The sequence below is a fragment of the Plasmodium brasilianum genome, chromosome 8 (genome assembly GCF_023973825.1).
Source record: "Plasmodium brasilianum strain Bolivian I chromosome 8, whole genome shotgun sequence".
Classification (NCBI taxonomy): Eukaryota; Apicomplexa; class Aconoidasida; order Haemosporida; family Plasmodiidae; genus Plasmodium; species Plasmodium brasilianum.
The window spans coordinates 302,052-330,017 of record NC_090121.1 but is presented as its reverse complement, the minus strand read 5'-3'; the positions used below and the strand labels follow the sequence as shown (position 1 = coordinate 330,017).

The 27,966-nt window shown below is 25.9% G+C and overlaps 3 protein-coding genes and 1 pseudogene across 4 annotated transcripts; 3 read left to right on the top strand and 1 right to left on the bottom strand.

The window, feature by feature from the left end:
• Positions 1-28: 28 nt before the first annotated feature.
• Positions 29-5,328, bottom strand: MKS88_002250 (annotated as a pseudogene). Its single transcript has 8 exons — positions 5,240-5,328; positions 2,642-4,675; positions 1,922-2,573; positions 1,515-1,628; positions 1,194-1,298; positions 646-710; positions 352-456; positions 32-212 (listed from the first exon to the last, which is right to left on the bottom strand). Coding segments are annotated over exons 1-8 (3,345 nt in total).
• A 2,195-nt stretch (positions 5,329-7,523) lies between these two features.
• MKS88_002249 (uncharacterized protein) lies at positions 7,524-8,135 on the top strand (the record flags this gene model as incomplete). Its single annotated transcript, XM_067215245.1, has 1 exon — positions 7,524-8,135. The coding sequence occupies one exon, from the start codon at positions 7,524-7,526 to the stop codon at positions 8,133-8,135; it is 612 nt and encodes a 203-aa protein (XP_067073689.1).
• A 4,918-nt stretch (positions 8,136-13,053) lies between these two features.
• On the top strand, positions 13,054-15,798 carry MKS88_002248 (RNA-binding protein; the record flags this gene model as incomplete). Its single annotated transcript, XM_067215244.1, has 1 exon — positions 13,054-15,798. The coding sequence occupies one exon, from the start codon at positions 13,054-13,056 to the stop codon at positions 15,796-15,798; it is 2,745 nt and encodes a 914-aa protein (XP_067073688.1).
• A 5,669-nt stretch (positions 15,799-21,467) lies between these two features.
• Positions 21,468-25,622, top strand: MKS88_002247 (E3 ubiquitin-protein ligase; the record flags this gene model as incomplete). The annotated part of the gene is made up of 1 exon (XM_067215243.1): positions 21,468-25,622. One exon carries the CDS (start codon positions 21,468-21,470, stop codon positions 25,620-25,622), a length of 4,155 nt encoding a protein of 1,384 aa, XP_067073687.1.
• Between the last annotated feature and the right edge of the window lie 2,344 nt (positions 25,623-27,966).

The following is a 27,966-nucleotide window of genomic DNA, read 5'->3' as shown; positions in this document are numbered from 1 at the left end:
TTGTTTCATTTTTTTTTCTTTCTTTTTCTCATTTATTCATTTTTAAATAAAAATACGTACTACGTCTGTTTCTACTTCTAGTTCTACTTCTACTTCTACTTCTACTTCTAGTTCTACTTCTACTTCTACTTCTAGTTCTACTTCTACTTCTACTTCTACTTCTTTTATTATTTTTTTTTGTTTTTTGTTTTAATCGACTTTCTATTTTCAATCTAACCGTTTAAAGAAATATGTTTCTCGGATATATACTAGTTTGTACGTATATGCAAGCAACCTGTATGTTAACATACGTGACATACCTTTTACCCTGGATGTATAAGTGCCTATCCTTATAAATGATAGTGCAAATACTTAAGCTCTTTCTCATTAGTAACAAAATGCAAGGTATCGTCCAGAAAAAGTACATAAGGTAAAACACACCTACAGAAGATATCTCTCTTAATCATTTCGAAAGGTCTATAAAGAGTGAAAGTAGGAGAAGAGGCGTATATAAGAAGAGAATCCGGTGAATACATAATAGAATGAATGATCGAATGAATGATCGAATGAATGATCAAATGAATGATCGAATGAATGATTGAATGAATGAATAAGGGAAAAGCTGAAAGGGTGAACATGTGAAGGACAAAGAAGGATGATGAGTACTATAGTACAAAAGCGTCATCTGTCCATCCTACAGCTCGGAATATTTCTGTCTTTCCTGTACTAACCTAATAATAAACAAAATACATAACGAAATCAGAGTGATCAACGAGATGTTCATCTTTAAGCCGGGCAATAAAACTCCTATAAAATACCAGTATATGATGTTTATCAGCAGTAACCATACAGTGTATATGTACCACAGACTTTCTAGTCTATGCATAACTAGAAAGTAAAAGATGGGCACAACGAAAGTAAATCCAGCTTCGGAAAAGATGCTGCAACTTGGGTAAAAAAAAAAAAAAAGGAAAAGAAAAGAAAAATAATAACAATAATGATAATAATTGTAATTATGATAATAATGACAGTAATGATAATAATGACAATAATGATAATAAAATAAGTAGCAGCAAATAGGGAGTAATGACGGCATATATAACTCAACAGCAGCACGCAGAAGGTAATGACAAGTAATAGGAAGAAATGAAAAATGATAACGCCCCTATCCGTATACACATCAGGGATAGTGCTAATCTGTAAACACTTTTTACCTGTGTGCTTTCTGAAGGGCAAGTAAAGAATTCTTTGGTAACATCCACAAATTTTCGTATACCAGAAAAATAGTCCACAAGTAGTCTAAGGTTGACAGGAGGAGACTATAAAGAAAGGAGAAAATAAGAGTAAATAGAAATTTTAATGTACGTATGGACATATGAACGTGTGCATATATGCATGTGTTCATGTGTTCATGTGTGCATGTGTGCATGTGGGCAAAAGGACTTGTCCCCCTTCACTGCTTCAACATAGTGAATAATTTATTATTGTTACATAAAAATCGACAAAATGAAGAAGCGTATTTTAATTCTGAACACATTGGTGGGGTTAACAGATCTAGTTTTTATGATTGATGAAATTAAAAAAGCAATAACGATTAGAATGATCAAAAATCTTGATATAAAAATTGTTAGGAAGCTGGGAATTTTGAACTAAAACGGGTGGAAAAGGGGTATCACGAAAAATGCACATACGTGCGTAAATATATGTATATATACATATGCGCACGTATATGTACACACGTATATGTACACACGTATATGTACACATGTATATGTATACATTTATATGTATGCATTTATATGTACATATGTGTGTATATACGTGGATTTTATTCTGACAACAACCTAGCAAAATGGTTGACTATGTAGACTACGAATGAGTATGTCTGCTGAAGTATGGACCGTGCATCTATTTTTTATTATTTATTTATTTATGAACGTACTAGAGAATACAACTGACTCATGTGTATGGGAGCTACTCTTAGGAGTATGCAAGAGAGGTGTAGAATTAATATCAGTATTATATGGAATATATAATTTTCCACATGATAATTTAAATCAAAAGAATTTGACCATAATAAATAGTATCTTTCTACTTTTTGATCTAAAAAAGAGAGAAGATTATTTTGTTTTGGTGTTATTCGTTGTTTGAAATTAGCTCCTTGTACAACTACATTAATTTGTTCTATATATGTTAATAAGAATTTAATTTTCTGTGCGCATATATAAAATAAGCAAGAAAAGTTCATAAAAATTAGTTTTTCATCAGATGTGCTTTCATAACAATAAGAGTTCCTTGAAGCAGAAGTGTTAAACTTTGAATTGGTTCTATGTTGACTTTTTATTATTCTAGAATAAGCTTCACTTTGTTGATTATTATTTTTTTTTGACTTCTTAAGCATGAACATGTGCATATTGTTATATTCCTCATTTGAACCATCCACATTATTACCACTTACACTAGAAAAGCTTTCTGTTTTATTTCGCTCATACGCATTTTCTTTAGAAATTATGGGGTTGTTCGTATTTCCACAGTTATAGAGATTATAATCATTCTCTTTATGCGCTATGCCTTTATCTCCTTTATCTATTTCACTGTTTTCAAATAATTCTGCACCATGCTTTTGTTGATTTCTAATTTTTTTTTTTTTTTTACATATAACTTTTTCTCATCCTTTTCAAAATTGTCATAATTGATGCTAACTGGAAGTGTGGTACATTTGTTTACTTTTTTTTTCTCCCCCTCTGCCCTTTGTCCCACTTCCTTCTGTGCGCCTTTCCTCTTCCCTTGGTCCTTTTTTTCTTTTTCTTCTTCCTTTTCTTCCTTTTTGTAGTTATTTATAATTCCTTGCGAATGTGCGATCTTCCCCTGACTTTGGAAGTTCCCTCGATTTAGTGCATCTTTCGGCTTGATATTTTTTTTTTTTTCTGGATGTGCCAAAGAATTGATAGCAAATTTTGATTCAAAGAGTTGTTCACATGGTTTGGATTTTCCATCATTTTCTGCATTTTTTTCTTTCTTTTTTGATGAATGAGAAGAGTTAATTTTTATGGGATCTGTCTTAATTAAAGTAGTAAATAAATCGTCCATCTGAATTTTGTTTTCTGAAATATCCGTATTGCGACCTGCCAGATTTTCTATAGAGTCCTCTATCAATTTTGTGGAAAATACTTTAGTGTGTATAAAATGTTCATGCTTCAAATAGTGGCTTATGTCATTTGCCATGTCATTTGCTATACCATTTGCTATACCATTTGCTATACCATTTGCTACACCATTTTCGTTTCTGCAGACATGTTTGTCCTTTTTTCCCTTGTGTTGACTATCCTCTTTTCCCCCTTCTTTACTCTTTTTTTCTTTTTTGTAACTTCTACAACTGTTGGCTTCTTTTTTCCCTTTTTCATTTTTGTCCTTAGGAGAATTGTTATCAGGGTACCGCAAAACGTCGGCATGCTTGTACCCCTCTTCTTTACTAAATTTGCGTCCTCCTTTTTTTTTTATGTTCATCATTGTAATTTTTTCCATTTCTCGTTTGTTTTTCTGGTTAATGCATAAGTTCTCTGGATATAGCACCTCCTTGTACGTATGCCTTTTTTTATTTTTTATGTTCCCTTTCTTCTCTTTAGAATAAAGTATTTTATCCTGATTGTAGGGATGTATCATATGTGTGTAATTGTTGTTTTTACTATTCGATCCCTGTGGTTTATTTTTTATGTTGGTTCGATTTTCCGCGTTAGGATGAAGATGCAAGTCGGATTTACACCCCTGCAATTTTAGCAGTTCCATTAGAAAATAAAAATTTATCCTATTTGAATTTGAATGTAATTTCATAATTTGTTTTTTTTTTCTTTCAGTAGATAAACAAAGTAAATGTAATTTTTTATGATATAATGCTTTGAGACAATAATATGGTGGATAGTAAAGGAAAATTTTTTGATTCTTTAGAGTATAAAATTTATTGGACAGCCTAGTAGAAGGTATTTCTAAATTTTGTATTTCTTTTTCATTCTTTAAGTTAATTATGGGTATATTATTGAAAAATATGTTCCATTTTATTCTCATATAATTATTTAAATCTAATAGTATATCAGCTAGCTTTACAAAACATATTTGTTGATACTCATTTATATAAGGAAACATTACCATCATATTTTTGGGATTATCTGAGGCAAGGGATATAGACTTAGAAAAATAGTACAAGTACCTGTAAAATATTATACTTAGGAAAAAAGTATTTAATACAAGTAGGAAAATATAAATGTCTATTATACTTGAATTTATCGAACTATTTATTGCAACTATTGCCAGTACTATAACACTGTCTAGTAAAAATAAATTTCTTAAATGATACTTGGTAAAATATAGCATTATACTTAAAAGGAAAAAAATTATGCTATTAAAAGATTCATCTATCTCTAATAAAAAGAAAGGTAAAATACATGACAAGGATAATAGTACAACAAATGAAACATCGGATATAATAGATCTTTGGAAAACCTTTTGAACAGAAAAACACATCAAACTTATAATAAACAAACTTCCTTGTAAATTCGTTGCCATGTCCCCTTTGCTTTTTTCTTGTGTTAACCCTCCTAGGAGAAATAACGAGATGTTCAATATGCATAACCCTGCTGTACTATCTGCAGTGTCTAAGATGAAAATGTGTTTCAATTCTTCCCTTGTAACAAACTTTTTACTTTGACAAAAAAAAAAAAAAAAAAAAAAAAAAAAAAATAGGAATAAGTTATAGAAGTGCTAAAATGCAGCCGTGTAACGGCATATCAAAATGGCAAACAAGTAAAAACGAGCATAATTTTAATAGCGATTTTTTGTGCCTTATGAAGTTGAATACTCTTACGCGTTCTTACACCCCTTTTACTCGCTTTTACACGAATTTACATCCTTTTACTTGCTTTTACACGCATTTACACGAATTTACACCCTCGTACACACTTTTATACACTCTCTGTCTTTTTTTTAAATAAAATAGTTCTCCATGTTTTATTGATGTACCACTTATTAATATTCCTTATTTCTACCTTTAGTTTTATTCCTTATTTAAAAAAACTTTTCCTCTTCCTCCCCCACGGTTTCCCCTTTTTAACCGTATTTTTGGTCTTTTGTAGAGTCTCATAATTATAATTTAATTTTATTATTATTTTTTTTTTTATTTTATTTTTATTTTTATTTTTATCTTTATCTTCATTTTTAGTTTTAATTTTAATTTTAATTTTAATTTTTTTTTTTTTGTGGACAGTACCTCGTTTTAACATCTTTTTCTACCATAAATGATTTTTTCCTGCCACTCGTTAAATATGAATAATGATCTTTCTTAAAATATTTCAACATTTTCACAAAAATGTAGAATATGGGTATAAATGCTATTTATTTGGAAAATTTAAATCGTATACAACTTCAAATAAAAAGAAAAGTATTTCGTTGTTATAAAAAATTAGAAGGAATATACGTTTGTTTATTTTCATTATTTTATATAATTATAATATTTTCTTTTTAGTCAAGTGTTGTATAAAGGATTTACACCCTTTTCCTTTTCATTCACAAAAAAAAAAAAAAAAAAAAAAAAAAGCCTATAAATTTATAGCATATTTTTTGTTTTTTGTTTGTGTTGTTAAACGAATTAATATTTTTTAAAAATTGGTTGTCTTTTTTTTATTTTTATTTTATTAATTTATCTATTATGTAGATATTTCATAATATTTAAAAAAAAAAAAAAAAAAAAAAACGTCCTTTCTGAGTTGGTTACTTATGTAAAATTTTAAATATATTATTATTGCTTGGTCATAAATATATATAAAATCATTAAAAAATATATGACCTTGTCAGAAATTACATATCGCGCATACATTAAGGTAAAACAATGAGCACGAACACACACACACACACATGCATAAACACTTGGATACTTATGTGTGTAGTATTTTCGCTTCATGTTTATGGATATGTTTCTCATGGTTCATATCTAAACAATCATGATTCCTGGACACTGCGCACAGGTTGGGTGCCATTTTAAAAAGAGTTTCATGTAATGAATTGTCAAAAGATTGCAGTAATTTTTTTTAATGGAAGGTTGAAGATCATTAATAAGAAATTGTTAGCTCATAAGAATGCACATATATAAACACAGGTAAGGGATAAAACATTTCCTCCAAAATTGTTATTCATGCCCTGAATATCAAATGCACGAAAAAAAAAGTAACACAGGTAAAGAAGATACATATTTTAACAAAAAGGGCGTACGTTAACCATTACTGCTGAAACGTGAAAGTCATAACTGCTCACCTTACCGCAATAGAAATGCTTTTTTGAAAAAAAAAAAAAAAAAAATGCGCTGTTTTTTAAAACGATTATATTAAGCTATTTTGTGTGACTAGGTGCAGTACCATAGGGAACAAAAAAGAAAAAAAAAACATTTATATATATATATATATATATCAACAGTGTAGTTCATTAAAAAGAATATTAGAAGGTCTACTTTATTATGATGCTTCAAATTTTATATAAAATAGATAACACTGAAAAGACAATCTTTTGTTTATTTAAATATATCTACAAATTATACTGATATATGTTTGTCTTGTTACGACTGGTATACGGTATAGGAATAAATTACAAGTTTTGCTTTATTTTTTATTTACTTTTTTTTAAATATACATTTTCAGCTATCAGTGTTTAATCATTTTTGCATTAATTTTAAAGTGTACCTTTATTTTCTAATTTGTTTTATGGCACATATAACTATACGTTTGAGGTACACAGGGGTAGGTGCAAACTTGCAGTAGGTGAAATAAATAGGGAAATCCTGCTTATAATTTAGTAATATAAATATATATTCACATAAAAAAACTTTAGTTTTTTTTTCCTTTACACACGAAAAAAAAAATTATAAATTTTTTTTAGCATTTTACTCTAAATTGTATATATACCTCTATTATTCAGGCATTCAAAATAATAAAAAATATATGTGCAAAGAAGATAATATTGCAAACAAATTTTTACATGAAAAAAAAAAAAAAAAAAATTGAAATATATCTTTATACGTAAAAATTAAGAAAATTTGCATAATTCAAAAATTTTAAAAATAGAATTTTTTTTTTTTTTTTTTACAGTAAAAATGACCTTATATAAAGATGTATGTGATTTTTATCTTTTAAAATTATGTTAACATATAATGTACTGAATAAAAAAGAAAATATATATTTTGTTTTATTATCAGTACATGCAAAATAACACCTTTTTGGGGGAATGCTATCTTTTTGCAGCGTGCTCATGGTCATATATAAATAAATATATATACATAATATATTATATATACATGTGTACATTATTTACAAATATTCAAAATTTCAAAAAGTATTTTCAAATAAATGATTAGTCCACATTTTAATTTTTCATTTGCAATTCTTTCACACCTTCTAATGAAACACTTTCCATCAGAAAAGTAAAAAAGATTGAAAAGGGGAAAAAAAAGAAAGAAGTTGGGCAAATTTAAACTGCTACAAATTTACATTAATAAAAAAAAAAATATGTCAGCAGTTGAAGAATTAAAGTTCATTTGGAATTTTTTATTTTCGGATATTACATCAGAAAAACAAGATGAAGAAATAGAATGTCAAAAAAAATATGAAGAAAATATAAATTTACTAAAAAGATTAATGCGAACAGAAAACTTAAAATTTGAACAAAAATATAATGCCTTGAATGTATTGGAAAAATTAAAAGATGTGAAAGGTGTTAAATATGAAGATGTTTTATATGATTATGCAAAAAATTTTTTAAAATTTTTAAAGGAATCTTTTGGAAATGTAGCAGAAGAAATTCAAATAAATGATAAAATATCTTATAGAAGAAATGAATTAATAAAACAGGATTTAAATAATAAATTACAAAATTTAAACAATAACTACAATTTAGAATATATTAATTTAAATAAATGTTTAGGAACAGAGAATTTTGAAAATCAGCTAAATGCGAGCTTGAAATTTAATTCGTTAAAGGATATTTTAAGTAAATTGTTAATTGAAATGAAGAAATACGAAAATCAGTACAATAATTTATCGGATACAGATAAATTTTTGGATATGAAAATTTATGAAATTGAAAATTATTTAAATAAAGATGTTAATGACAATGCGTAAAAAAGATACTGTAATTTGGTCTCCACAAATTTGGGGGCACACAGAACTTTACGCAGATTATTATATGTACATATATGTATATATATATATATATATATATATACATACAATTGTACATTATTTATATGAATATTTTGTATGTATAGGTGCATGCCCGTACATGCATATAATAAGACAGTTAAGGAGAATAATTAATACTGTTAACAAAGATCAAACATATAATAATAGGAGATTCACGATATAAAAATTAAGACAAAACTATTTTTTTATTCTTTTAATATTTTTTATTAATGTGAAATTATTTAAGAAGCATAATAACTCATTGTTGTTTTCTTCAATTTCATTGGATCATCTTTAGTCGGTTTACTAGAATGTTGAATATCATTTGTTATTTTATCTATTTATATTTATTTTATCACTTTATTATTTTTTTTTTTTTTGTTGTTGTTGTTGCTATGAAATAGCTGTTAAGAGCCAGTTATAAGAGAATATTTTAATAATAATAAAAAAGACGTCATATCCTTTTTTTTTTTTTTTTACTAAAAATTTTTTTGTTGGATTACAATATTTTGAAATGTTAAAAATGAAAAAGTTTGTATTATGTGACATAAGTTTTTTTTTTTTTGTAGCACTCATTTTATTTTTTTTTAATGTAATTTTTAAATATATAAAAAAAGGAAAAAATATATGAAAATGGAAATATATAAAAGTAGTGAACTATGTAATACTAACGAAATGCTATATATAAATATGGATTTGGCTTTTTAGACATTTGCATATATGTATATATACATAGGTGCAGTATATATATATATATATAACAATATGGGGTGTTAACATATACATTGATACAACAAATCATACAATTTTTAAGGATTAAAAAGCACAAAAGAAATGGAAATCTTGTTAGCAAAAAAGAACTATAATTTCTTTGATGTTTGTTGACTGTTTACGTATGTATCATATATATATATATATATATATATAAAGAATAATTAATGTTTTTTTTTTTCCAAATATGTTATTATTTATTTTAAAAATGTAAAAGAAAAGTATGTGGACATGCATTTAAAGCATATGTATGGACATAGTATAACTTACATTTTTTAAAAAATGCTGCGTTTAAATTGAGCGGATATAATTTTATTATTATTTTTTTATTGAAAATAAGGAGAATGTAGTTGCAAATTTTTTAAGGACGTAAATATTAAAACAAGGCTGACATATATAGGGTACACATATATGTGCTACAAGCGTATATATGGTACAGACGTATATGTATTATTGGATAGTATCAAAAAAACAAATTAAAATCATGGAAGGAACATACTTTGTTCCCAAAAATTCTGTTTCGTCTTGCTTATATTTTTTTACCTGAACTGTTCAGAATTATTGACATATTATTTATAAATAATTTCATAATATATATTAATAAATAAAGTAAAATTAAAAGGAGAAAAGAAAAAGAAAAAAAAAAAAGGAGAATTTTATATTTAATATAAGTTATAATAATTGTTAAGCGGTTGCAAAAGAACATCAAAATTTTGTAATGTTCAATGAGAAATATGAGAAAGATTAATTTAGACAAAAAATAAAGTATTTTTTCATATATTTTTGGAATTATATGTATGAAAAAAGTTTTCACTTATTTTTTTACTAAAATTTTTTGTGTGAATATGTATTTCAATTTTTTCCTTCAAAATAATTGTATAAAATGTGGAATATTGAGAAAATAGGATTTTTTTGTTTTTATTATTTTTTTTTTTTGTTTTTTTTACAATTGGAATTTTTCATTGAAGAAGTTCTGGGTGAGGATAGTCAGCGTAAGTGATTATGATTATACTTTATTAAAATTTAAATTAAATTTTCTGTTTTGTTTTTACAATTGTATACTTATGTAACAAATATTAAAAATACAGGAATACCGAAATGGGAAAATAAAAATAATTATAAGTTATTGCGGAAATGCATTAGTATATATATTTAAACTAAGTCATATTGTGATGTAGGTATATTTATATATATATATATATATGACTGATGGAGTATATCAGTTGAAGGTATATTAATAAAGTACCTTTAATGTATGAGAAAAAACATAAATATATTATCATCACTTAAAATTACAAAAGGTTATATATATTTATTATAAAGATGTCATGTTTATTCAAGGCTTTTTTATTTTATTTTATATAATTTCTTATTTATTTGTTTTAAAAGATTCTTTATTACACATTAAGAGAAATGTTATAAAATGTTTGCAAAAGGAATTTTCAAATAAGTTGAAATAATATTTATTTTTTTAATTTCTGTATTATGAATGAAATTTGTAAAAATATCAATTTTTTGCTGAATTAAATTGAAATAGCTTTATCAGCGAGTTAATAACTTATATTCTTTAAACATTAAAAATTAAAAAATTTTCTTTTAAATATTTTATATGCACATGAAGATGAAGGATAGTAATGATTGTAATAACTGCAGTAAATTAAAAGGGGGCAGTGTCATTAATTAGATAGGTTATTAAAAAAAAAAAAAAAAAAGGATTAATAGCAGACAAGATAATAAACAACGTGTAAGAATAGTAGTAACTATTACTATTACGAATAAGAGCACTATGCAATTTTTTTGTTCACTATGAAATAAAGTAGATGTCGCACATACTAATGATGAGTAGTGGTAATTGCTAATTTTATGCTATTATATATAGCCCTTGTAGAATAATTTTACTTATCTATTTAATTTTTCATATTTCTTATATTTTTACGAAATAAAATATTTGCTTTTCTTGGTTAACAATTGTAAACGACTATATACTTATACATATATATATATGTATATACGTATGTTTATATACATATGCTTCATATTTTCAATAACTAGGTGTTGAATGTACTGCTTTATAATAAAAATTACACAATCAGAATAAATGGCACGATTTAATTATGATTTTTATGAGAATTTTTAATATACACAAAATTTTGCGAACTTGTTATATTTATATATACTCATAATGTAATATAAAAAAAATTAGTGAGGCCAAAAAAAATATTTCTATTATATATGTATTAAATGCACTTAAAAAAGTGAAAACACGTTTATACGTTTAAACAGTTATATTTTAAATTCTGATTATTCCAAAATATATAATAATTATCATTTAACACCTTTAAAAAAAAGAAAAGAAAAAGATAGAGATAAACATAAACATGAACAAAGAAAAGAAAACTCAACAGGGACAAGTGTGAAATAGTGAGAAATGCACCCTATATAATATATCGTTAAAATGGCAAGAACTATAGTTCAGCTAATATTGATGCATTTTTAAATTTATAAGAGGCGTATAAGTTTTAGTTCAGATTTTAATTTAAGTTTAAGCTTCAGTTTATTTTAATTTTTTTTTTTATTTCCTTTTTGTAATAATCTTTATCATTTCCATAAATGTAATAATTAATATATAATGCGCAAAAAAAAAAAAAAAAATACAATATTACAATTTAACAAAGTACATAGAATAACAAAATAATTACATATATATATATATATATCACAAAAAAAAAAAAAAAAAAAAAACTTTGAAAAAAGTCTTATATGAAAAGTATGTTATCAAAAACATCTCATTTTTAGTAGTACCATAAAAAAAAAAAACTAAAAACGGAAAAACAGTTAAATGAATATATAAGCAGTTGAATAAACAAATAGATGGACAAACGAATTAATGAGAAATTAAATGAATTAACATAAAAGTAAATAAATAAACATATAAAAGTTTAAACAAATGAACTACAAAAATTTGCAAGTAAACGATCAAACAGATGAACAAACCAATGAACAAACAATTGAATAATTAAACGTATAAGCAAAATTGATACATTAATCATAATAATGCATAAGAAAAAATAAGCAAAATAAAAATAAAAAGTTTTGTTTATTTTACAATATAATGAGGAATTCGCCCGCACAGTAGCTTCATATAATGCATATATATATACACTTATATATTATATACTTACATATGAATGCACTTGTATATGTATATACGTATTTATGTATAAAATTTTATATATTTACACTTTTGTTTATTTTTATGCATTAATTTTTCTTATATTCATATATTTAAAAAATAAAAAAAAGAATTTTCAAAGTATATTCTTACAGTTTGAGCAAAATTGAGAATATATAACATAATTATATAAAAATGTTTTAATAAATGAATGTACATTTCTCCAAAATTTTTAAGAATATTATTTAATTTAATATAATTTTATTATTTTTTTTTATTTTTATTTATTTTCCCCCCTTTAAATATTCTACGAATACCTGCCTCTGTTCAGTTTTTAAGAAAAAAAAAAATTCTTATTTTTATATAGATTGCTGAAAAGTGCAAAAATTCATTTGGGGCTTTATAATGTAAATATAAAAAATTATTATACGAGTAATATTTTTTTCATTTTACTTATATATCTATTTAACTTTATTCATATGTATTTATCTATTTAAGTTTTTTCATTTATTTTAAGCTATTTATGTTTATCTATTCATATATATATATATAATATATATATATATATATATATATATATATATGTATTTATCTATACGTTTTTTTTCTTTTCTTTTTACATTATAATAAGTTTAAATCGATTTACGTTTGAAAAGTTTAAGAACTCTTCTGCTTGTTTTATTCCATTGCACTATATTTTACCATATTTATCGTAATATAGCAATACATTACGTATTAACAGAAGATAGGTATTTCTTTTTAATATCCTCCCCCTTCCGTTTGTTTCGACAGTATATATCAGTTTAATAAGCGAATTTTTTTTTTTTTTTTTTCTTTTTTCCTTTTTTTCCATTTTTTTTTTTTTTTCATTTTTCCTGTTTTTCCTTTTTTGGCACTTGTGTTAAAAAGGAAAAGATGGGTAAGTATAATACCTCGAGAAGAACAGAGGAAGGGTTAGATAAATATCATTATAGAGAAGAAAGGTACGAAAAGCAAGATAATAACAGTTTCACAAACAAGTCGGATATGCATATGAAAGAAAAGGAGTCGTATTATACGTTGGAGAACAGAAGATATGGATCAAGAAGTCGAGAAAAAGGGACTGGAGGTGGTAGAGAGAATTATAAAAATGAAAACAATTATAATAATAGTAGTTATAAGAAGTCATCTGTAGAAAATTATCATGGGAAACGAAATGAAATGTCAAATGGGGACAGAACTAGAAATTATTCAAAGAGTAGAAAAGATTATTATCATCATCATCATCAGAATTTTTCGCGTGATAGATATTATAATAATAGATCTCCTGCAAGAAGAAATTTTTCAAAAGATAGGAATAAGAATATAATGATGTATGACAGAAATAATGATAGAAAATACAGTGATAAGTACAGATATGAAAGGGAAAATAATAACAATAATAGTAATCATAATAATAATCATAGTAATCATAATAATAGTAATAACAATAATCATAACAGTAACAGGTTATGGGGAAATAGTGGACATAATAACGTTTCTGGACCGTATGAGAATAATTATAATAATAGAGGAAGAAATGAAAGAATGAATATAAGAAGGTATTCCCCAGGAGCTGATAGACAAAGATCTCCTTATGATAATAATTCATATAGAATGAATATCGGTATGATTAGAAGAGAAAGACAAAAAGATATGAGAAATAAGTATGGATATAAGAAAGCTGATCCATGTAAAATTTTTGTGGGCAATATTTCACCAGATGCAAGAGAAGAAGATGTAAGAAGAAAGTTTTTACATTATGGAGATATTATGAACATGCAGTGGAAAAGAAGATTTGCATTTATAGAATATTTTAGGTCATCACATGCACAAAATGCTATTCAAGAAGAAAATGGGAAATTTTTTTTTGGAGAAGAATTAAGTGTACAACCACATCATCCAGGATCTTTTTTTTTTCATAACAGAAATGATAATCGAAATTTTTCTTCAAAATATCAACGCAATTATTCTCCCCATAATAGAAATGAGTCAAGAGAAAGAAAAAATTCTTTAAGAATTGTTGTTAAAAATGTTGATGAAAAAGCTAGCTGGCAAGATCTAAAAGATTTTGGGAGAGAAGTTGGGTCAGTAAATTATGCTAATATTATTCAAGATAGTAATAATAATAAAGAGAGGTATGGAATAATAGAATATTATAATTATGAAACGATTAAAAAAGCTGTAGAAGTTTTAAATGGAAAAAAGTTTAACGGAAATGTAGTCGAAGTTGTGAAATATAATGACTCGTCATTAGACAGTATACTTTATAGAAATAAAGATAGAGAATTTAATTATTATAATAAAGAAAATAATATGGGAGATCATAAAAAGTATTATGTTAATGATAAATTTTATGGAGATTCTTATAATCGTGATAAGGATAAATATAGAAAGGACAAATTTTATGACAGGTATAGAAATTATGATCGAAATAAACTTAGTAGAGATGAAAAGGAAAACACAACATATCACGACAGACGAGATGCCAGCTATAGAAGAGGAGGTGGTGGCGGTAGTGGCAGTGGAATGCATGAAAAGAGAAGGAGCATACAGGATAACGAAAGGAATAGTGATATAAAAAAAGAAAGGGATGATGATAACAGAAACATTGGTAAGGACGCAGAAGGCGTTGACGGAAGAAGTCAGTTGAGTGATGGCAGGGCGAATGAAAAGGATGAAGGTGAGGATAGAGCAATGGAGAGGAGCGAAAGGAGGGTAGGTAATGAAAGATGGGAAAGAAGGAAGAAAAGTGAAAGAAGGGAAATAAGCGAAAGAAGGGAAAGAAGCGAAAGAAGGGAAAGAAGCGAAAGAAGGGAAAGAAGCGAAAGAAGGGAAAGAAGCGAAAGAAGGGAAAGAAGCGAAAGAAGGGAAAGAAGCGAGAGAAGGGAAAGAAGCGAGAGAAGGGAAAGAAGCGAAAGAAGGGAAAGAAGCGAAAGAAGGGAAAGAAGCGAAAAAAGCGAAAGAAGGGAAAGAAGCGAAAGAAGGGAAAGAAGGGAAAGAAGCGAAAGAAGGGAAAGAGGTGAAAGAAGAGAAAGAAGTGAGGAAAGGGAGCAGATAGAAAAAGAACAACTTTACGAGAAGCAAGGGACTATGGAAAGTATTGAAAATGGGAAAAAAAGAGATAAATATAAAAGGGGTGGAGCAGGAGGAAGGTATGGAAGAAACTACAAAAGTGAAAGAAGCGAAAGTGTTATTAGGAATGGAAGAGAAGAAAGAGGAGAAGAACAACACATTTTGAAAAAAGATAAGGATGATTATACTAACGAAAAAGAAGGAAAAATAAATATAGATAAAAATGATAGAGAATTAAGTACAAGAGGTGATGATGAGGATGGACAGTTATATAAAAGTGACAAGGAAAGAAGTACAGATTCAACAAATATTAAAGATAAAAGTGATAAAAATTCAAATACAATGAATAAGAATGATGAACATTATAGAAGCAGAAGTTCAAGTGTAAAACCAAAATCTTATAAAAGAAATATGAACAGAAGAAGGGTTAGCAAAGTATCAGAAGGATCATCAGTCAGACGTGACTTAAGAGACAGTTATTGTGATGATAACATTAATAATGATAAATGGTCCATCTCAAAAAAGGCTTGTATAAATAAATGCAATTCTACCGAAAGCGGTGCATAGTTGTGGAGTAAGTGCTGGTATGGATAGAGGAAATGTGTGAATAAATATATGCATGTGTTTGGTACATGTACACATTATTATCTATATGTAAAACACAAGTTTACTTACGGAGATGCGGCCTTTACGCATATGTTGACATGTATTCAGGTGTATGTATATATATGCACTTGTATTTGTATATTTATAAATTTTATTATTATATTTTTTTTTTTTTCAAACCCCTCGCGAATTTATATATATACATAATTTTAACCAATAATTGGCTTTTTCGACGAATGAAGCTCATTTCATTGTTTTTCATGGAAATAGAGTGAAACGCTGTTTTTTATAAACGTACTAGGTTGGCGTATGCATACGTGAGCATGCACGTATATGAATGTATGTATACATTGTATGTGTCATATATATATATATTTATGTTTACACATGTAGATACAGACAGATATATATAGATAGATGGATGCAACTCTTTTCATGTATAATAGAACTTCACGTATTTTTTTTTTTTTTTTTTTTTTTTTATTAAACATCACGCAACCCTTCAATTTTATGAGTAGTCATAATTAATTTTAATATTGTGATTACACAATTTAATTTGCAAAAATTTAGTTAACCGCATTTCACTTAACATTTTGCGTATTTCTTATTATTTAAAGATTTTTTTTTTTTTTTCACGTATCTTATATTTTTTTTATATTTCATTTCTTTCCTCTATTTTTTTAACCCCAAAGTTTTTTAATTGCATATTAGTGAGGGGCACAAAAAAGTTACACAGGTATACAGGTAATGACAAAAGTGTACATATATGTAGAAAGCAAACAATTTATGTATTGACATTAGTATATTATTAATTTTATCCCCATTATATAGGAACGTGTTCCCGGAAAAATTACAAATATATATTTATATATATGGAAAAAGTTTTTTAAAAATACCTACAATTGGGGGAAAAAACTGGTTTAATAAGAACTAGCATACGACGAGTACGCCTACTCGTTTGCTAATATGTATTAATATTAAAATGTTATAACAGCTGAATACTAAGGGTTCCGTAAAAATTTGTACACAATTGGTCAGTGCACATTTATCTACCCTTATGACGCTGGAGGAAAAAAATGAAATTTTTAAAAGGCTAATTAAGTACGAATTTGATATTAATTTCATTACATACTAGGAACATGGGTGTACTCTATTTATATAAACACATTTATGCATGCACGTATATACATATATATGCACATATATACATAAATATATATATATATATATATAATACTTGCTTTCCGTACCTGTGCAAGTAGTATATAAACTTCACTAATGCGTATATACAGAAAAGGTACGAAATGTACTTATTGCACCTTTATGCTAGAAGCTGCATAATTTCCTATGCTGGTAAAGCAAATAGTACAAGTAGTTAATCTTATTGTTTTTAATTTGTAGAGTTAAAAACAAATGCACTTATACAAATGCGTAAACGTGCTTACAAACACCAAAAAAAAAAAAAAATATATATATATATATATATATATATATATGTTAATATCCATAAATGCACCATAATTAAAAGGAATGAACCGCTGCTGCAACTGATTCGTAATTACAGTTTGATGGATTCATACTCTTTTTTTTTTTTTTGAGGAATTTACAAACACGTGCTTGCTTCTATATATTATAAATTAAGTTACTATTATTTTATTTATTTATTTACTTATTTACTCTTTTATTCATTTTCTTGCTTTATTTTCTTCCTTTGTTTAATATTAAAATAGGAAAGACTTAAGAATCGTAATCTTTTAAAAATACGTTATATTGAAATGATAGGCATGCCACTGCTATTACTGTATTCTATTTTATGTGCAACACTAATATAGCAAAACGTATACGTTAAACATTTTAAAAATTTATTAACCTTTTATTTTGTTAATACGTAAAAAGCTGTGACAGCTTCATTTTCGTTTATGTTCTTATACAATTCCGTAGATACGTGGAATATGCTATATCCCTTTTTCATAAAAAAGAAAAATTTAAGAGTGACTTATATATTCTCACACATACATACATATATATATATATATATATTATATATATATATATATTATATAAATATGCACATATGTTCATAACATATCATTTATCCTTTTTAAAAAATATAGATTATGCCGTAATATGTACATAAAAAATATTTGAATATATATGTATGTGCTAAAAAGTAAAAAACAAAAATTTGTATTACGTGTTTACACAAAATTTATGCATAATTTAATATACACAGTTAAAAAGTTATGTTGTAATCTCTAATTTAAAACATGTATATTAGTAGTTTACAAATAAGTACAAGTAACAACAATGTTATATATATATAATATATATTAAAAAGGTATTGAATTCTATATTATGCACACGTAACAATATATTTTTTTAATTGTTATAGAGATACTTAACCTCTCGCAGTTTTTAGCATAATATATATTTTTTTATTATAATTAATTTCAAATTCTATTTTATTTTACTATATATATGTTGTTTTATATATATATGTATATGTTATTATTTTTTTTTCTAATTTATGTTGGACGTTTTTATATTGTTAAAAATGCGTAAATGTAATTTTGAACGTTTCATTAGAAAAAAAAAAAAAAAAATAAATAAGAAATAATATAAAAATTTTGAAAAATCTATGAAGATATTATTACCAGATTTTAACTGTACCATATATTATAACCGTTATATTACATATATGTATATAAATATATATATGTAAAAATATACGCACAAATTTATGTACATGCACAAATATACGCATATATTTGAAATTGCACAGAATAAAAATTTGTTAAATGAACTTATACATGTGTATATATATATGTATACATGTGTATATATATATGTATACATGTGTATATATATATGTATACATATATATAAATGTGAAAAACTATTCTATATATTTTTAAAGTTAAATTTTATGCAGTTTTATTTAATATAGCCACAGATTGTTAAAGCGAAAAGAATAAATATGTTTATGTACATATATTTGTATATACATGAATATAATATATATATTATATATACACATATGTACTTATACAAGATACATAAATTTATATATATATATTTTTTTAACACAATTAGTATTATAAAATAGGACTAAAAATTAGTATTACAAAGTAGTATTACAAAGTAGTATTACAAAGTAGTATTACAAAGTAGTATTACAAAGGAGTATTACAAAGTAGTATTACAAAAGAGTATTACAAAGTAGTATTACAAAGTAGTATTACAAAGGAGTATTACAAAGTAGTATTACAAAGGAGTATTACAAAGTAGTATTACAAAGTAGTATTACAAAGGAGTATTACAAAGGAGTATTACAAAGTAGTATTACAAAAGAGTATTACAAAGTAGTATTACAAAGGAGTATTACAAAGGAGTATTACAAAGTAGTATTACAAAAGAGTATTACAAAGTAGTATTACAAAGGAGTATTACAAAGGAGTATTACAAAGGAGCATTACAACTTAGTTTTTAAAAAAAGAAGTTTTGATAAATGTAATGACACCTTTTATTAATTGTAAATTTTTTTAGAATATAACATTATGTTCGTAGATTATATATGTAGTTTTTAAATTACGATTACTGAAATCATAGGAATTTTATTTTTCTAATTTTTTTTTACAATTTTATGTAATCAAAGTGTGTATATAAATAAATAAATATAAATATTCACAGTGTATACATATATATTAATCATATACATATATATTAATCATATACATATATATTAATCATATGCATATATATTAATCATATGCATATATATTAATCATATGCATATACATTAATCATATACATATATATTAATCATATACATATATATTAATCATATGCATATATATTAATCATATACATATATATTAATCATATACATATATATTAATCATATGCATATATATTAATCATATGCATATATATTAATCATATGCATATACATTAATCATATACATATATATTAATCATATACATATATATAAATCATATGCATATATATTAATCATATACCTATATATTAGCTTATATATAGATATCAATTATTTATATATATAAATTCACTTCAAACATACAATATAATCGCGTAAAAAATGTATTATATGAACGAAATAACCTGAGAATGATGTGTACTTATCAACATATGTATAACAATATACACAAGAATGTAATTAAAGTACGTATTAATATATTCATATAAGTGAAGTGAAATATATATAATAAAACAGCATCATTTGAATAGTTAAGCATAGAACACAATGAACAAAAAATGCATATACCGTTATACATACTTCCATATTTATATGTACGTGTATTTGTATATAAAATAATATTATATATATGGGTACATTTATAAATATACTAAAATAACACATAAAAATAGCAAACACATAACGGCAAATATAAACATATGTATGCTTATGTAATATTATGTATATATATATATATATGTTTATATATGCGTACGCCAAAATTATGTATGTCGTAGTGGTGTAATTGTTTAAAAAAAAAAAAAAAACGTTTATATACACTTGAACCAAGTAAAAAAATAATTTAAAATTTCATTCTACATAAAATTCAATAATACATCACAAAAAAAAAAAAAAAAAAAGAAAGAAAGAAAGAAAGAAAAAAAAAAAAAGAAAAAGAAAAAGAAAAAGAAAAAGAAAAAGAAAAAATTGAAAAATAAGATGAGGTTTTAAATATTACTCATGTTATATACATATATATATATATATATATATATATATATAAGCAAATCATGTACGTGAAAAAATTTTATTTTAAACATGAAAGCGGTTAAATTTTTTTTTTTTTTTTTTTATTATTTTTTTTTGTTTGTTTGTGAATATTTTAATATGAATTATAATGTGATTACATGAATAAATGAATATAGAAACATATTATAATGTTATATAAATTAAATTTTTTAAAAATTTCAATATTTATACATAAATTGATGAAGTTATAAAATATACCCACGATAAAAATATAATTAGTATTTAACGTTTTTTTTTCTATGCTCGAATGATATGTTAGCCTTTATCACCTATATATATATATATATATATATATAAATATACGTATATGTACTAACATATATAACATTTATGCGCCCTTATATACATTTATATATTCATACATTTATACGCGCATATATACATATGCAATAACGTACACGTGAGGAAGATTCCTTTTTTTTGTTTTTATAATTTTTTTTTTTTAAATTAAAAAAAAAATTTGACAAAATAAAGCTAAATTTATCGAACATATGTTTACATTTTTGAGAAGTTGAAGTTGAGATATTTATATATATATATATATATATATATATATATATATAACACATGCATAGTAGCAAAAAAAAAAGCATATATATTTATGAGTACAAGTTATAAATACTAGCATGCTAATGCCATCATATTCAGGTGTGCATATGTTTACATACTCTTCAACATAAGAACGTTCAGATACGAATTTGGTTAAATTTTCAAAGGAGTATTTCAATTTTTCTCATTAATTGTATTATACTCCATTTTATTTTTCTCCATTTTATTTATATATTTTTTTTTTTGTCAAAATTATTATACATATTTGTAAAACGAATTAAGAAAAGTTTGATTATGAATCAAGTTGATGATTATGATTACTTCTGTCATAGTTGTGAAGATGTGAAAAGAACAAGTGACATTGAAATTATATATGATGGTGAAATAAAATGTAAGAGTTGTAATAATGTTGGTTTTGTGGAAAAGATAGATGAAGATGATCCAATAAGTTTTCATTCGATAAATACAAATAGGGAAGGTAGGAATACAGTAGGGGGTAGATATTTTAATAATAACAATAATTTAAATAATAATTATAATAATAGAAGTGCCTTTACAAGTAATAACAGTAGTGCTTTTAATACTAGTGCTAATATGAATGCAAATCAGAATACTAATATGAATACTAATATGAATGCCAATATGAATACTAATATGAATACCAATATGAATGCCAATATGAATGCCAATATGAATGCCAGTGCAAATGATAACATTTTTAGCGACTTGATGTTATTTAGAAATATGTATCAGCAGATGTTTAATACGAGTTTTAGACCAGCAGATGCAGACATTCATTTTACAGCCAATTTCGGTACACCTATTAATGAAAATGGGGCTAGTGATAATACTGTTAGAAGTGATGGGGGTAATAGGGTATTTGTAGGAAGAAATTATAGTTATAACAATAATAATAATAATAATAACAGTAATTATAACACCGAAAGTAGTAATGATACGAATAATATGAACTCTCATATTAACACGAATGTTAACGCAAATGTTAATGCTACTAGTAGCACTAATAGTTATAGAAATAATTACAATAACAATTATAGTAACAGTAATGCCAATAATTTCACCAACAGCTACGCCAGTAATTATGCCAACAGTTACGCCAACAGCTACACTAGCAGTAACAGTGTCAACCCAAGAAACCCCAGAATTATTACGAGAGCAATAGATATAACGAATGTTCCTTTCAACTCACTTATAAGACAAAATTTCCAAGATATAATAGACAACATATTAGCAAATTCGTTTGATCATATTTCCTTAGATCAAGTATTGACTGTTATAATGGAAAGTGATCCATCAAGAAATGGACCCCCTCCAGCATCTGAAGAAGTTATCAAAAATTTAAAAGTAGATATATTAACATCTGAGAGAGCAAAAGAGTTAGAATCTTGTGCCATATGTAGAGAAGAATATAAAGAGAATGATGAAGTACATAGAATAACAGATAATGAACGTTGTCGGCATGTTTTTCATTGTTCTTGTATCATCCCATGGTTAAAAGAAAGGAATTCTTGCCCTACTTGTCGTTTTGAGTTACCTACAGATGATCAAGAATATAACTGTAAAAGGGAAGAATTAAGAGAAAGAATTAACTCTGAAATTTCTCGTAACAATTCTTTTAGCAATTCTAACAATCCGAACGAGAGTACGAATGGAAGTGGAAATGCAGCGGCTCTCAATGGTAGCAGTAATGAAGCTAGAAATTATGCCATAAATGAAGATAGCAGTGATAAAGTGAATAGTAAAGACGAGAGCAATGACCGTGGAAAAGCGAATAAGGACGATAATAATGGTAATAACGTTAATAACGTTAATATTGTTAGTAATGTTAGTAATGATAACAATGGCAGTAATAACAGCAATGATATCAATGGTAAGGAGCCAGGCGACAGGGATGCAAGTGGAAAGAACGTTAATGAAAATGAATCAGGAAAAAATGTTACGCCTAATAGAACAGGAAATGTGGAAAATGCGGTTGATGAAACGAGGTACGTTCATTTTACGGATGAATATGACATTAACCACCTAGAAGGTTTTGCAGCATCACAAACATCGTCCATTTTACAAAATTTTTTTAATAGATTCATAACTGGAAATAATGATTCAAATAGAGTAAATAGAATTTATACCCCCACTCATACTTTTATTAGAAGCAGCAACAGAAACTCAGATACAAGAAACACTTATGAACAGAGTCAGGTGAGACCGGGAGAAAATCCTTTTGAGGGTAATTGTCGTTCCCCAAATGAGAGAAACATACCAAAGAAGAAGGATGGTGATGATGATAAAGATGATAATAATAATGGTAATAATACTAATAGTTGTAGTAATAGTAATAATTGTAGTAATAGTAATAATTGTAGTAATAGTAATAATAAAAGTAATGGTAATAATAAAAGTAATGGTAATAATAAAAGTAATAGCAATAACAGTAATAAGAATAACGATTGTGAGAGTAATGGTCAAAATAGCAATATGAATAATAATAGCAGTAATAACAGCGGTAGTAACCAGAACACACACAGTCATAGTAACACAGTCAGACGTAATGATTACAACCAGGGTAAGGATAACAGTGAAAACGCTTACAAAAATAAAAATAGCAATTCAAATGGAAGTAACGCAGTCAATGGGGAAGAAAACAATAACATCAGTAGTGGTGATAATAACATTGATAATAGCATTAATGATACCATTAATGATACGATTAATAATAACAACAATGTTAATAATAATATTAATAAGAGTAACGGTGCAAATATGAGTGGGCGTTTTTATGAAAACTCAAGTAATAGATCCCACATAACTGAAAATGTTTTTGATGCATCTACTGTTATTGGCACAGCAAACATCTTCGGTGCTTCAAATGCAGTCCATGGTCCGAATGTAGTTCGTGCTTCAAATGGAGTCCATGGTCCGAATGTACTTCGTGGTCCAAGTATACTTCGTGGTCCAAGTATACTTCGTGCTACCAGTGTAGTACGTGTTCCGAGTTCAGTTCGCACAAGCAGTGCAATCCGTTCTAACAATACAGTCCGTTCAACCAATACATCCCGTACTCCAATTACAGTCCATGCTCCAATAGAAATACGTGCCCCAACTACAATACGTAGTCAAAATATAATGCATGTTCCCAATTCAGTTCCTTCTCCAAATACATTCACAACATCAAACAGTATAGGAACACCCATCCATTTTGATAGTGCAAATGTATTTGTTAATAACGTTAATAATAGTAACACAGGTGGTCATAGAAGAGGGTTTTCTGAAAATATAATTAATAATTTAAGTGAATTATGTTCTAGTATAAATAATCTTCATGGAATAAATTCTGGTAGAAATGATTTCACGGCTAATATAAGAGAAGAACCTCCAATTGATATTAACAGTAATATTAAGAAACCTAAAGAAGAACAAAAGCTGAAAGATATTGAGCATTCTTCTTCTACTTCATCAATCATAAAGAAGGATTATATTTGTAAAAATGTTAGTAATAAAGAAAATATATGCATGGATGAGAGTGCTAGGTATAGTAACAGTTCACATGATTCCAGTAACAGGAACAGTAAAAGTGTATCAAAAAAGATTGAAAAAAGAATTTATGAAAAAGTTAATGCAAGTTATAGCAATGGAAGCAATAGTAATAAAAGCACTAGTATAAATAGAGATAGTGACAATGAAAAAGAGAGTACTAGAAAGAAGTCAAAAAACTATGATAATGAAGAAGGGCGTAATAGTATTAGTAGTACGCGTAGTAATACCATAAATAGAGGAAGCAATAATGATACGTTATCGGAGATTATGTATAGTTCTATTGAAGGTAGCTCAAATAATGGTACATGTAACGTTGTCAGTAACGATATTATAAACGATATGGGTAATGATGTGATAAACGGTTTAAGTAACGACGCGAGTAACGAATCAAAAAACCTTCCGAAAAGACAAAGTACGGTAAAAAAATATTTTTTCGACAAATTACAGTGGTTGAAAAGTTATGACAGCAAGGAAAAAAAAAAAAATGATAAAGGTCAAGATGTGTGTAATGACACAGTAGAGGTGCATAATAACGTAGATGAAAATGCGAATTTGAATGTGAGTGAGAATTCGAATGAGCATGAAAAGGAGATGGACTCAGAATTGACTGCAACAAACGATAGTGCTACTTATTCCGTGAAAAATGATATTAAGAGGGATTATTTGTATATCAATGATAACAATAGTAGTGGAAATGATAACATACGCGGTAGTGGTAACAGCGATTCTAAAGGAAACGACCTCGATAATAATCATAAGTTCAGTAATCATAGTAATAACAACGATGGTGGAAGCAACAATTGTGAGAGCCTATGCAAAGCCAGAAGTGATAAACCGAAACAATCAACTAATATAATTACAAATGAAAGTATATTTGAAAATAAAAAATTACAGTAAAATAATAGGTATCTCTGGGAACGATTATTTATGTCATAGAAAGATTGTGTATTTTGGTTATTCAAAAACGTCCTTTAATTATACCAAAAGGCGAAAAATGTGTATACTCATTATTTGACATATTGGGTAAGAATAAATTGTTATGATATATGCAAAGATGAATTATATTAGCAATAGTTACACATGAGTTAGTTGATCAAATGGGGAATAGCGAAAGTCCAAAAGAAAAAAAAAAAAAAAGAAAAGAAACAGAAGATGAAAAAGAAAAAGAAAAAAAGGAAGAAAAAGTTAAATTAAATTATACTGAATTGAGATAAATTAAACTAAAGTGAATTCAATTGAATTCAATTTAAGGCAATTTTAATAGGGGAGACATATGCTCATTTTATATGTCCATTTACATTTAAAAGTAAATATATTTATTATATGTAGAAATTTGGAAAATAATAAAGTTGCGGGAAAGGGTTATTCATATTATATCTTCCTATATATATAATTATAATTTTGGAGAATTAAAATGTGTATGTATATTTTGCATTTATATATTTTTGCTTTCTATGGCGTGTGTTAATATATTTTGCCGCGTATGGATATAACATATATATAAATGTACTTACAAGTGCATAGATGTGTATATATACATACAAATATATACATTTGTGTGTATTTTATGCTAATTTGTTTTTTCATACATATGAATTTCCTACATTTTTTAAGATCGAATTTATATTTTGATTTTATAAATAAGAATATATTTTGTTTATATTTTAAAAATTAACTATGTGTAACTTTTTTTTTTTTTTTTCTTTTATATATATATATATACATATATAAACATATATTTCTCTTAAATCATCAACCATATTAAAATATATGACATCAGAATGTAGTTAAGTAGTTCAATTTAGTTTTAATGTGTACGTATGCATTATTTTCATATACGTTGTGATAGGAAAGTGTGTGAAGTTACCATATAGTATATATATATATATATATATTTACATCAATATACAAATGCTTTTTTATATTAATTTGTTTGAAATTTCCTGATATATTACTCCAATCTATATAGCTCAATATTTTATAATTTAACTTTTTTTTTTTTTTCCTTTTTTTTTTTTTTTTTTAAATATGAAGCAGTTTCTATTTAATGCAATTTATTTATTTTTTTGAATTAGTACATTTAAACAAATTTACCAGTTACACATATATATAAACCATATATATATATATATATGAAGCATGTACGTATATATGTATATGCCTATATATGTGCTTAACGGTTTATTATTCTTTTTGTTGGTAAATTTCATTTTCCTGTTTTTTAACTTTTATTTAAAAAAAATAAACGAATTTAGGACAGCCATATTTTAAATAATCGGCGTTAGTAGAATTCTTAATACGAGCGCTTAAGTCTCATGCACAATATATTTACATGTGTATACATACATAATAGATATATATGTATGCAAATATATGGATAATTTTTAAATTTTACTTTTGAGTTTTTTGGAATGAATATGTAATAGTACTGCTTATTCATTCTGTAATTTTTCATTCCAAAAGAGAAGAAAAATGTGGGAATAAAAGTAATAAGTGAAAACTGCAAGAATAAAAAAATAAAATAAAGGAAAAATTGGGCGAACAATTATATGAGTAACTCTCCCATAATACATACAGTTTTAACGATAATTTTACATTTATAAATTTCGTTATGAAGAGTTTATAAAATATAAATATAAGGTTCATTTACTTTATTTTTTTTTTGGCTTCCCTTATTTTTTCCTTTTTATTTCTTTTTTTTTATAATTATGAGTGACATAGTAGGGATACATGATGCTGCAAATATTCCAGTTCGTTTCATAATAGCCCAAGAGAGCTTGTATTAACACTTTTGGGTATTAGTGAGAGCTTGTATTAACACTTTTGGGTATTAGTGAGAGCTTGTATTAACACTATTGGGTATTAGTGAGAGCTTGTATTAACACTTTTGGGTATTAGTGAGAGCTTGTATTAACACTATTGGGTATTAGTGAGAGCTTGTATTAACACTTTTGGGTATATGAGATAAGATCCTTTTACCTTACAAGATCTATATTGTATGTATCGTTATGTGCATATGTATGAACATAACAATTACTGATGGATTGAATAATATGTTAAAAGAAGGGGAAAAATATGAAAAATCCGCATATGTACATGCTGGCAGAGAGTCGTCTAACCACTTTTCTGTTCATAAATTTTTTTGTGAACTTTTATTCTTCGCACTAAAATATAAAGTGAAGCATGAAACTAATAAATTGCTTTATAAACATTACTTAAAAAAAGACTTACTAAATATGGA